The sequence below is a fragment of the Herpailurus yagouaroundi genome, unplaced genomic scaffold (assembly GCF_014898765.1).
Source record: "Herpailurus yagouaroundi ecotype Mexico unplaced genomic scaffold, PumYag 77, whole genome shotgun sequence".
In the NCBI taxonomy this organism is placed as follows: Eukaryota; Metazoa; Chordata; class Mammalia; order Carnivora; family Felidae; genus Herpailurus; species Herpailurus yagouaroundi.
This window is the reverse complement of record NW_024412388.1, coordinates 27,636,354-27,648,381: the sequence shown is the minus strand read 5'-3', so window position 1 is coordinate 27,648,381 and position 12,028 is coordinate 27,636,354. Positions and strand designations below refer to the sequence as shown.

Sequence of the window (12,028 nt, the reverse complement as noted above, 5' to 3'; positions counted from 1 at the left end):
TGAAACAAGTCCTTCCTGGTGCACTGAGCTACTGCTAATCCATTCCCCCAGGTACCAATTCCCATACCACCTTATGAGAAAACCCCAACCCAGATGTGGGCAGAAGAGCCCAAGGACGTCAAATTGTACAATATTCGTTTCCTTCTGCCCAAGGAATGTTGAGAGGGTCTGGTACCCGAGGCTGAAGCAAATGGGAAGCCAGCTTGATCCCAGGCCTCACCTGTCATGCTCCTTGTCCACTAGGTGGTATCGTGCCCGGAAAGCCACCAGTCGGGCATAGTAGGCAGGTGCTGGGATAGAGACGGAGCGTGTGCATCGTACATAAGTGTGGCACAGCTGGTATGTCAAGATCTGGAGCTCGTCCGCTGTGAAACGGTTGTCATCCCAAAGGACATAGTAATGGGATGGTCGGCTGGTACCCTGGGAAGATAGGAAGGTGAGGGGCCCCAGACTGGGCAGAGGGGACAGCCAATGCTAAGGAACAGGATCACTGTTACAAGTGTAGTTGGGTTGGAAGATCCACTCAGGAATAGGCAGACACAAAGCCACCTATGTCATAAAATACCCTTGTTATGGGCAACCTGCCTAAGACATTCAAAACGTACTTCTGTTCAAGTATGGTAAAGGCTTATTAAGAGAATAATCCTGTTCTGAATGCCACTCGGTGATGACTGATATATTCTACAGGCAGTGGGAACAATCAATTCATCTTTGACCCACTGGAAACCCCAGGACATAGCCCGACTACCTGGATGCCTGCGTGGCTGCAAAGATAGAAGTCAAACTCAAATGGGTGGGTGATGTTGGTGTCCACAGTTGTCCCAGCTGGGATGTTACCACTCTTCCCAATCTGTACAGAGAAAAGACAACCAAGATCCCAAGATCTGCTTGGCCCTAAGAAGGGTTCTGACTCAATCCTACTCTGATTCCACCAAAATCTCTGTTCCCAGAGGGTACTAGATCTTAAAATAATGGACTTCTCCTGTCACACAGACCTGTGGTTAAGTGCTGGTTTCACCATTTATAAGCTGTGTGATCTCAGCAAGTCATTTAACTTTTCTGAGGTTAAACTCCAGCTAATAATGGTACCTAACTCACAGGGCTGCTGTGAGGAAGACACCTTTGTGCAATGTCTGGCATATAGGACAAGTTCAATGAATGGTAGTTCCCTTTCCTTTCTCTGGGAGCTGGTCTATATAGGGTCTATAAGCCAGAAAGCTAGAAAGAGGAAGAGAAAGTATAAGGGAAGGAGGGGAGAAAGAGAGAAAAGAGGGAAGAAAGTGGCAGAGGAAGGACACGAGCCCTAGGGGGAAAGGGCCAGGCAGGATAGACAGACCAAGGACTAAATCCCCAGATTTATCTCAAGGCCTTCTTCCACATTAAGAGAAGGGAGACAGGACAAAGGTATGGATGGTTTCCTCAATTTCTCACTCACTCGCTCATTCTTGTCAGCACAAAAAAGGCGGGTGTGATGGCGTTTCTGCACCACAATATAAGTGATCCCAGGCTGGTAGTCCTTTTCCAGTTTGATGCAGGCATCACGAATGGCCAGGAGCTCATAGTGGAGGATCTAGGCACAGGGTAAGGAGAGAGACAAAGAGACATACAGCTCCTCTTAAGTCACATTTTTCTGAACTAAGTGGTTGCCATTTGTAATATGGCTTTTTGCTCAGCTTCCCTTTATAAGCTAACACCCAACCATTAGTAAGGACAGCCTCTTCCTGCCAAAATCAGCCTTATCCTCAGTTCACCTGATATGCTGCTATAAAGCCTTGGCTGGGAGGCTTGGTATCAGCAGAGAATACTCACCTGGTTCCTATGCATAAAGAGACCTAATGTCAAGACACAGAAACAAAGTACACAAACATCACTATAATCACAATGCCCAAAGTAAGGTAAATTTCAGGTTTAGAAGGATAAAAGGAATTCCCCTGTGAGCTCCAAGAACGGAGCTGAGACCATCAGAGAAGAGCAGACACACAGTTCAGGAATTGGTACAGAGGTAGTAGATGAATTCAGTCCTACAAAGAAGAAAATGGACTAGCTAAAGAAGGTAAACAACCATATGCAATAGTTGCCTTGTGGCCTTAGATGTCAGATATAGGGGGTCAAAACTATATGGCAGAAATGGATACAATGGAAATCAATTAGAAATAGGTTTAAACCCAAGCTTTATCTGGCTGTATTCCTGTGAGCAAGCTACTTAACTCTTCTAAGTCTCATTTTCTCCACATCTACTAAAGTTACTAGTAAGATCAGCCTCACAAAACCATTGCAAAGCGTAAAACAGATTAACTAAGTAAAAGCATAGAAAACCTAGTAGGGGGCACCTGGGTGGCTAAGTTGGTTAAGCATCCGACTTCAGCTCAGGTCATGATCCCGTCCGTGGTTCTTGAGTTCGAGCCCCACATCGGGCTCCATGCTGACAGTGCAGAGCCTACTTGGGATTCTCTCTCTTTCTGCCCTTCCCCGACTTGCATGCACTCTCTGTCTCTCTGTCTCAAAATAAATAAACTTAGGGGAAAAAAAGCTTTAAAAAAAGAAAATCTAGTAGGGGCTTCATAACTGCTGATTGCTTTACTAAGCAGTTTGAATTTTAACCCAAGGCTAGGTGAAGCCACTAGATGTTCCTGAACAGAGAAATGATAGGAAAAATTTGTCTGCTATTTTAGGGAACACTGGATGACTTAGAGAAAATTGAGCATAATAGTTAAGAGCATAGACTCTGGAATCAAGGACCAATTTGTCTGAATTCCAGTTCCATCACTGTTTAGCTTGGCTGACATTGAAGAAATTATTTAACATTTCCGAGCCTCAAGTTTCATCTGTCAAATGGGATAATAATTATTCTTATTTCATAGAATTATTCTAGACATTAAACAGAACACATATGAAGTGCTTACTACAATTCATAGTATGTAAGTGGTACCCAATAAATGACAGTTGTATTACTATCAAACGGTAGTCAAGGAGACCAGTTCATTATACTACTCTAAACAAGAGAATATGAAGGCTTGGCAGGGAGAAATAGAAGGAACATTATGAAGGTCAACAGCAGTGGTTGTCAAAGTGTGGCCTCTAGACCAGCAGCATCGCCTACCTAGGAATTTGTCAGAACTACAAATTCTAGGAACCATCCTAGACTCACTGAATAGGAAATTCTTAGAGCCCTGCAAACTACTGTAACAAGCCCTTCAGGTGATCTTCACGCATGCTAAAGTTCTGAGAACTACCAGTCTAATGAATCAGACTTCAACATGAACCAACTAGTATACAGGCACTGAGGGTCTTCTGTTAAAAGAAAGGTCTATAGATGCTTGTACATACCACCTCTCAGTTGTGATCTCTGCTCCCAAGCCTATTGCCAATAAGCAAAGCTCTCAAAGAAGTAGCCCCTCCTGATGCCAATAGCCTAAAAAACACACCAGTACTCTCTGCACCCATTAGGCCCTCTGGCCCCAACATGAAGGTTTTCACCACCTACTTTGGACCCTACCTGGGGGAGCTGGCCTTCAGGAACCCCATCTCGGTAGAAGATAATGCGGGTAGGCTTGAAACGGGTGGACTTGTAGAACTGGATGAGCAGCTCACGCACCATGTAGGATAAGTCTTCAATGATCTCTTGCCGGGGTCGCTGCACCCGCACAGTAGCACAGTAACGGCTGGGGTGGGCATCCATACTGCCTACCACCTAACAATCAAAGAGGCAGGATCAGCTCCCAGAACCTCCACTCTCCCAATACTGTCAGGACATAGATTTGGAGAAATGTTCTTAGCAAAAAAAAAAACAAAAAAACAAAAAAAAACAAAACTATGCAATCAAATTGTAGGTTTTGGATTCAATGAGTCCTGATTTCAATCTCCATCTGATCTTTTTCCTCCTCTCGAATGGAGATAAGAATGCTACCTGCTTACAGTGTTACTGTGGTACATATAAAACACCTTGCATAGAACCCACAGTAAGTACTTGATTAGTTCAGTTCTTACCCCTTGCAGGGGAGCATGTGAAGGCACTACTAGCTCAAAGAGTGGCCTCAATGAGCCATAAGTTTGTCCTTTTCTCAATTCAAGTGTGAATCTACCCAGGAACTGTGGTGAAGAGTGTTCTTGCAGGAGGTACAAACAATATCATTTTCAAAGTGGGTAGGGGCCAGAGCCTAGGATGGATGACCACAAGGAAAACAACGATAAGCACATTATAGGATTTCCCTGCATTTACTGAGATTATCCCAATCTGCCTAGAGAAACTTGAGAGTTGAGGAAAGAGAAGTGGGAAGGTAAGCCTGATCCCTCTAGCAATTTGTAATTCCCTGCTCCAGGGACAGGGAGCAAAGAAGTCGGGAGAGGGACTAGAAAACCATCTAATCTATTAGATGGATCAGGGGTAGGGATGGGAAAGAGGAAAGGACAATCCCAGCAACTAAGTAACCACCTTAAAAAGGATCTCAGAGAAGAGACATGGTCTTTCCCATATCCCCAAAGTGGGCATGGAGAGAGAGAGAAATTTGAACACAGAGCAAGAGTGATGTAGACTAGGCAAAGTCTCTGGCCACCACCTACACTCCCACTGCTTTCTCTGAAAAACAGATACCATACAGAGTTAGTTTTATGAAGATACCAAGGGAGTGGTTAATGGGGATGATCAGCTGAAAAAAAGTTCTTCTGAAGGGTCAAGCATAAGAGCTGAGGGAAGGAGATTATATGTAGTCTTCAGAGCTAAGATGAGAACCTTAAGAAGAAGCTGGAGAGTATCACTCACTGCTGTGATAGAAGGTTTTTTCCCATCCCCTGCTGGGGGGTGTGTAACATCTGCTCCCAGGAATATCACTGGCTGTTGAAAGACGGCAGAGCTAAACAAAGAAGAGAAAACAAACAGTGAGGAGTTGAGTCTTCTCCTGGCACCATCTAGCACTCATTTTGGTCACCTCTCCTTTGTGTCTGATTGATTCTCCCTGGCCAGGGTCCTATCTCTTTGTCAGTCCCCACCATGATACCTTGCTTGGCAAGGCAAGTGGGCAATAGAGTTCATACCGCTGGTGTGGGACTAGGATGTTGTTAATGCCACCAAGTTTGACATTGATCTTCAGGCAGAGGTTGGACAGGGTCTGAGGCGAGGTCTTGACCACATTCTTCACTTGCACACACTGTGTAGCCATTCCCAAGAGTGTATCTCCAACACGTTTCACTTCAGCTATGAGCAGGGAGAGAAGTGATTAGTGCATTCAACAAATATTTACTGAATGCTGATTAGATGTCAGGCAGTATATGAGGTGGTAGGAACACAATGATAACCAGAAACACATAGGGTCACTAATCAGAGGTTACTTTCTAGTGACTCATCTTAAGTCATGAAAAGTAAAATGATCAATGCTACAACAGAAAACTTCATGAAGCTATGAGAGCATTTAATAGCAGGCAATAACCCAGTCAGGGAAGGATTAAGTAAGTAATGATTGAAATGAAACCTAAAGATAGAAAAGGACTTAGAAGAGAGGCGGAGTGGGGCACCTGGGTGGCTCAGTTGGTTAAGTGTCTGACTTTAGCACAGATCATGATCTCGTGGTTTGAGCCCTATGTCAGGCTCTGTGCTGACAGCTTGGAGCTTGAAGCCTGCTTTGGATTCTATGTCTCCCTCTCTCTCTGCCCCTCCCCACTAGCACTCTGTCTCTCTCTCTCTCTCAAAAATGACATTAAAAATTAAAAACAAAAAACAAAAAGAGAGAGAGGCAGAGTTGGGAGAGAACATTCCAGGCAGAGGCAACATCATCCAAAAATTCACTCTAAGAGATATGTTTGAGAAATTGAAAAGCCAACGAAACTAAAAAGGAGACCAAACGAACCATGGTGTAAGAGAAAGAATGTGGTCATTAGACTGATCTAGCAAGAAATGAGGGTAGCGTGTACTAAGACAGTTGCTTAGATGGAAAGAAACCGATTTCAAGAGATATTTAAGGGACTCAGTGATGATATATGTGAGCAAGGAAAAATAATTTTTATGGACAACTTCAAGTTTCTAGCTTTTGTAATAATTTTGAGATAGTGAGTTTGAAGTGCTTTTGGTCATCCCAGTGGTATCAACTAGACAAATGAGAATAGTAGTTGAAAGCTCAACAGTCTGAAAGGAGATGCAAATTTGTCAGCTGTTCAGGTACAGGCAGTAATTGAAGGCATGATCTTGATGCGATCATCAAGGAAGAGAACAGATGAAAAGAGGGCTTAGACCTGAATCTTGAGGAACTCTCAATATTTGCAGAACGTTTAAGAAGATGAGTCTGCAAAGGAGAAGCATACAGAGAACTAGGAGGAACACAGTGTTGTATCATGAATGCCAAGGGCAGAGAGTATTTCAAAAAGGAGCAAGTGTTCAACAAAGTCAATGCTACTAAAGATCAAGTAAAATAAGGACCAGAAACGTCCTTTGGATTGACATTGGTAATGCATAAAGGCAAAAACTATTTAGGTGTTACAAAGTACCAAGGAGGAGATGTGGGATCAATGAAGGATTTAGCGTGTTTTCAATGAGAGAGACTGAGCATGTTTAAAAAGCTAAAATGATCATTTACTGTTAAGAGAGATGGAGTAGTTAGTGGCAAACCAGTGCTTCTGCAGAGAACATTCAGAAAAGCCAGACAAAATACAGAAAACCTCTTCTGAAGGCAGCAGAGAGGTGCTCAGACAAGAAGTGAAGGGCAAAAACTCCAGAGAGGAACAGAATCTCACCAAGGTGAGCTGTCTTCTGCAACTGCTTTTACCCTGGGTACATTTGCTGATTCTAGGTATGGACAGGAGGCTGAGATTCTAGGCTTTGCACCAGCAGAGGAACCACTGCCAAGAGATGAAGAAAGCAAGAGTTTCTGAAGGAGATAGACCAGTTCTATATGTGAAAAGTTAAAATCATATATATATATATATATACATATATATATAAATACATATTATATAATATTCATATATATATATAATTTTTTTAAAGAAAACATAGACCATTATTTTATGATCTTGGGATTTCTTAAACAGAATGCAGAAAGTACTAGCCATAAAGAAAAAATATTACACAAATTGAACTACATTAAAATTTTAAATTTCTGTTCAACAAAAGACTCCATTACGAAAGCAAAAAGACAAGCCACAAAGCACAGAAGATATGTATAATGCACAAACGTATTAAGTACAGGAATTATAAAGAACATCTATTAATCAGTAAGAAAAAAGTAGTTAAGGCAAAGAAAAAAAAAGGAAAGACTTGAGCAGGCACTTTACAAAAGAGGCTACTGAAATAGCCAATAGACATATAAAAAGATATCCAACTTTATCAATCATCAGAGAAATTAAATTAAAAGCACAACACAATTATTATGGAATACCACAAAAACGGCTAAAATGAGAGAATACCAATTTGGGTAAGGATATAAAATATCTAGAAGTCTCATACACTGCTGGTTTAAGTGTAAAGCGTACGCTTCCCTCTTCGAGTGCTTGGGTGGCTCAGCTGGCTGAGCGTCTGACTCTTGATTTTGGCTCAGGTCATGATCTCATGGTTGTGGGATCAAGCCCCATGTCTTTCTGCACTGGGCAAAAAGCCTGCTTAGGATTCTGTCTCTCTCCCTCTGCCCCTCCTCTGCTTGTGCACTCTCAAAAAAAAAATTAAATTAAAAAAAAAAAAAAAAATATATATATATATATATATAAATCCCTCCTAGATACACACCTAATCGAAATGGGTATATATGTTCAAAGGATATGTAGAAGAATGTTCACTGAGGCATTATTTATAATAGTAAAAACTGGAAACAATGCAAATATGTCCACTGACAGTAGAATGGATAAATACATGTAAACTGTATTTTACTCAATATGATGGAAAAACTGCAACAAACTACAACTAAACAAACATGTTGAATCTCACAAACATAATAGTGAGTAAAAGTCAGACACCAAAAAGTACATAATAAACAATTCATTTATATAAAGTTCAAAGACTGTCAAAACTAATCCATGATATTAGAAGCCAGAAAAGCGATTACCACTAATGGGGAGTTGTAGTGACCAGCAGCCTGAGGTTGTAGTAATGTTTTGTTTCCCAAACTGGGTACTGGTTACCCTGGTGTTACATTTTGTAAAAATTCAGTGAACTGAACTCTTAAGATTTCTATATGTATACTACAATAAAAAGTTTACGTTTAAAAAAAAGGCAATAGTATCAATTTAGTGGAAAGTATGGAGTTGAAAATGCTAAGGACAGGTTGAGATACAGTACCAGATCAGAACGGGGCAAATGTCACACTGTCCTTCTATATTCTTAGGGCAGCCACAATGCAACTGACCTTGCTTTGGCCTCCAGGGAGGGAAGGTAGGGGTCTTTAGAAGAATCTAACTGCTCTTCTCATCTGCTGGCTTAATTCCTAGACAATTGGCTAAGTTGTCCAAGTGGTATAATCAAGAAACAGTATGTAAGTAGAAGAAGCCCAAAATCCTAATCAAGGCTGAGACTGGACAGAGGTATAACATTACTGAGCCCAGGGTGGGGAAAATTCTCTGAGTAAGCACTGACCTCCCCAAGCATGCTATACTACATTATACTACTTTCCAAGCAAAACAAATACTGGATTCTCCCCTTTGCTGGAGGGAACCAGAAATGTGGATAATTACTCAAGGCAGTTCTCCTAAAAAGTATCCTTATTTTGCATCCAAGGGCCATCAATTTAAGGTCCAAGAGAGACTTGGATTGAAGATCAACCAACTTCAATACATAAGCAATTATTAAGTATCATGCCAATGGAAGGTTCCACCTTATATGTGCAGAGGAAAGAAGGTTTCAGAGCAAAATAAGATCTACCCTATGCTCAAAATAATATCAAGGTAGGTAGTAACTGATCAGCAGCCTGATACAATTTCCAGAAAGATTTATCCTCTAAGTAGGATAAGAGATGGCTTCCGGGAATAAGTATATTTATTAATAAGTTTATTTTTGTGAGGAAGAGTGAGAGAGACAGAGAGACAGAGAGAGCACGCACACGTGGGGAAAGGGGCAGAGAGAGAGGGAGACACAGAATCCAAAGCAGGCTTCAGGCTCTAAGCTGTCAGCACAGAGCCCGATGTGGGGCTTCAACCCACAACCGTGAAATCATGACCTAAGCCGAGGTCAGATGCTTAACCAACTGAGCCGCCCAGGTGCCCCTGGAATAAATACATTTAAACTGGGACTTGAAGGATAGAGAGAATTTTAAGGGCAACATGGGGAATAAGAAGAGTACTTAGATATTTTAGACAAAGGCAAATGAGGTAAGCAAAACCAGAGAATAGAAAGCACAGGCAAGAAATGAGCATCTACAGTATCTACAGTGTGCTAAGCACTGTTAAACATGTTGCTTTCTTTTATCGTTTATTTTTGAGAGAGAGAGAGAGAGAGAGAGCGAGAGAGAGAGAGCGAGAGAGAGCGTGCACGCACAAGCAGGGGAGGAGAAGACAGAGTATCCAAAGCAGTTTCTGCACTGTTAGCACAGAGTCCGACCAGGGACTTGAACCACAACTGTTGAGATCATGACCTGAGCTGAAATCAAGAGTCGGACACTTAACCAATTGAGCCATACATGCTGCTTTTTATATAATTAATTCATGAGGCTCAGAAAGGTTAGGTAATTTGCCTATATCAGTAAACTGGCATCACCAGGATTAAAATCTATTTCAAATTCTATCTAATTCCAGAAAAGTGATCGTTCCAGTATGTGTGGCAAAGGGAACAATACAAGATAAAGCTGAAAAGTTAAACATAGATCAGGACCCTGAAAAATTTTTATTTTGTGAATTTGAGCCAATGAAGGTTTTTTTTTAGGAGTAGAGTCACAAAAGGTCTCATCAAGTAATCTATTCAAGAAAGACTTAAGAAGAGGGGCACATGGGTGGCTAAGTCAGTTAAGTGCCCAACTTCGGCTCAGGTCACAATCTCACAGTTTGTGGGTTCAAGCCCCGCATGAGGCTCTGTGCTTACAGCTAGGATCCTGGAGCCTGCTTCGTATTCTGTGTCTCCCCCTCTCTCTGCCCCTACTTGTGCTCTCTTTCTCTCTCTGCTCCTACCCCACTTGTGCTCCTTCTCAAAGATAAATAAACAAACATTTAAAAGAAAAAGGAGAAATGTTAAAATTAAGTTGAAAAGTATGGGTGGAGACCAGAGAATGTATCTTAAAACTGTAAAAAAGAACACTGGAGATAAAGCAACGAGAAGACAGACTGCCTCCAGAATTTGGATAAAGGTACTCAGAAGCAATTATGATGCCAAACACAGAAGAAGTAAAGATAAGAGCTTACTAATAAAGACAGGAGAAGATACTAAAGACATGTCCACCAAAACACATTACAAGAGCAGACAATATATCCATTTTATTCACCAACGCATTTAGGACCTAGCACAGTATTTCTCACACATAGTAGGTAATCAATAAATTCCTATAGAAGGGAAAAAGGTCAAAAGCAACAAATGAGAGACAGAGGTAAAGGACTGGATCAAGATTTTAATAATACATGATAGCATATAATAATAGGTGATGATTGGGGCGCCTGGGTGGCGCAGTCGGTTAAGCGTCCGACTTCAGCCAGGTCACGATCTCGCGGTCCGTGAGTTCGAGCCCCACGTCGGGCTCTGGGCTGATGGCTCGGAGTCTGGAGCCTGTTTCCGATTCTGTGTCTCCCTCTCTCTCTGCCCCTCCCCCGTTCATGCTCTGTCTCTCTCTGTCCCAAAAATAAATAAACGTTGAAAAAAAAATGTTTAAAAAAAATAAAAAAAAAAATAATAGGTGATGATTTAAGCAACTGAAATAAATGAAAATTTCACTAGAATGTAAAGACAGAGAAGGCAAGATACAGAAATCTGGAAAATACCAGGCATATCTGGTAATGACAAAAGTAATTCGAGAGAGACAGGAGAAAATATCAGAAGTCAAGAGACGTGAGAAAGGTCACAGATGGCTTTCTGCAAGGGAAGTTTAGGAGAAAGTTAGAAGACAGATGAAAGACGCAAAGAAGTAAGTAGCTGGTGAGGAAATGGCCTAGAAAATGTAGAGAACACATTCAAAAGGTATGATGAAGAAAATCAAGAAAATAGGAAGGCAAAAGCTAAAGGAGATGGCATGATTGTGGTAATGTGTTCTTGGGTGGGGAAACTGAAGAAGTTGGAGGGTTAAGGGGTATGAAGTCCCAAAAGTAGCAGGATGAGAGGAATAAGCGCATACAAGGGTTGAACGAGGTAAGAGGAGGAACAGCTCTTCCTTTGAAACTGGAGACGTGGAGGGAAAAGAGAGTAAAAGAACTGTGCCAGAGTTATATATTGTCACCCCTCTCCTTAAAAGTGAGAGAGAAGAAAGCTTCTCAGAAAGTCCAAGTCATTCCCAGGCAACAGACCACTTACAGAGCCACCACAAATTCCACTTGAGTGTGCTTTACAATGTCCTGATAGACAACACACTCACTCCTAGGAACAGGAGTCTGGACTGACCCATTTCTCTATCTGGCCCAGCTTTGCCTGGCATAAAGACCAGAACCCAGAGGATCCCAGTAAATGTTACTGGGATGGAGTGTGAGCAGGTAAGCAGGACCTGGGATGATTCAATGGCTCATATAGGCTGATATTTCTCCTATAAAAGGAATAATGACATTAAGGAAGAACTCTGGCTAGGTCAAAGAACCCACACTGAGTCCTCCCTAGGAGCCTCCAGGGAGCTACCCTGAGAAGAGTCCTATCTTCATTATCACTGTCCCCAGAGAACTGTACCATACACTGGCGTCTTCCCTGGCAGGATGACGATAATGAGCTGCAGCCCTGAGTAGGTGTTCTTGAGATGCCGGAACATGGGCTCCACGCTGTCTGCCCCCTGCGCATATTTGCAGAAGCAAGGCTGGCCCTGGATGGGCATCCCTGCATCCTTGGAAATCTTCCGCAGCTGGTCTGTGAAGTTCCTGCAGCACAAGTATGATCATGACAGGAGGCAGTGAGTCCCACTTTAATACCTCTGAATAAATGCCTCCATCTTAGGTA

General features: G+C 42.0%; 1 protein-coding gene across 5 annotated transcripts in view; it reads right to left on the bottom strand.

Moving 5' to 3' along the window:
* Positions 1-12,028, bottom strand: part of LOC121026257 (protein argonaute-1) — a 37,278-nt gene that overhangs the window by 6,026 nt on the left and 19,224 nt on the right. For 3 of the 5 annotated variants that reach the window (XM_040469123.1, XM_040469130.1, XM_040469149.1), the window contains 7 exons: positions 11,765-11,949; positions 5,032-5,191; positions 4,730-4,850; positions 3,497-3,691; positions 1,436-1,570; positions 749-850; positions 221-420 (listed from right to left, as the gene is read on the bottom strand). In XM_040469123.1, coding sequence (XP_040325057.1) covers positions 221-420; positions 749-850; positions 1,436-1,570; positions 3,497-3,691; positions 4,730-4,850; positions 5,032-5,191; positions 11,765-11,949 — 1,098 coding nt within the window. The remainder of the gene's footprint in view (positions 1-220; positions 421-748; positions 851-1,435; positions 1,571-3,496; positions 3,692-4,729; positions 4,851-5,031; positions 5,192-11,764; positions 11,950-12,028) is intronic. The other 2 variants (XM_040469136.1, XM_040469143.1) reach the window with 1 other exon arrangement.